Here is a 407-nt window from a genome sequence, read left to right as displayed (position 1 = left end):
GAGGAAAGGGAGGGAGCAACTCTCAGATCACAGAAAACATCACAGAGTTCCTCACAGAGAATCTGTCTGCAGTTACACAGAGACACAGCTCAACTCTGACCTTTAACCTTTCATCTGAACACCACGGCACCACGATCACCTGTGAGGTCAGGTTTGCATGTGGCACAACTAGAAAGACGAGTCAGACTTTGAACGTGAAATGTGAGTACTATGTTGTTTAAAAACTTGATACTTTCTAAAATTTGGTAAATATTTCAGCTTTTTAGATTTCGCAAATGTTTGACCATTTGATTTTCCATGTTTCACTAAATGAATTAAATTAACATTTTTGAAAGTAACACAACACAGATACAACCCCTGGCAAAAAGTATGGAATCACCAGTCTTGGATGAGCAGTCATTCGGTCA

General features: G+C 39.3%; 1 protein-coding gene across 1 annotated transcript in view; it reads left to right on the top strand.

The window, feature by feature from the left end:
• Positions 1-57: 57 nt before the first annotated feature.
• LOC106512145 (sialic acid-binding Ig-like lectin 5) overlaps positions 58-407 on the top strand; it is a gene marked incomplete at its 5' end in the record, with an annotated part of 3,458 nt that continues 3,108 nt past the window's right edge. The window contains 1 exon segment of the mRNA XM_014000824.1: positions 58-201. Within this exon segment, the coding sequence (XP_013856278.1) occupies positions 58-201 (144 nt within the window).

Source organism: Austrofundulus limnaeus, unplaced genomic scaffold, assembly GCF_001266775.1.
Source record: "Austrofundulus limnaeus strain Quisiro unplaced genomic scaffold, Austrofundulus_limnaeus-1.0 Scaffold4500, whole genome shotgun sequence".
Classification (NCBI taxonomy): Eukaryota; Metazoa; Chordata; class Actinopteri; order Cyprinodontiformes; family Rivulidae; genus Austrofundulus; species Austrofundulus limnaeus.
Note: the sequence above shows the minus strand (reverse complement) of the source record. Positions and strands in the feature narration are given on the sequence as shown.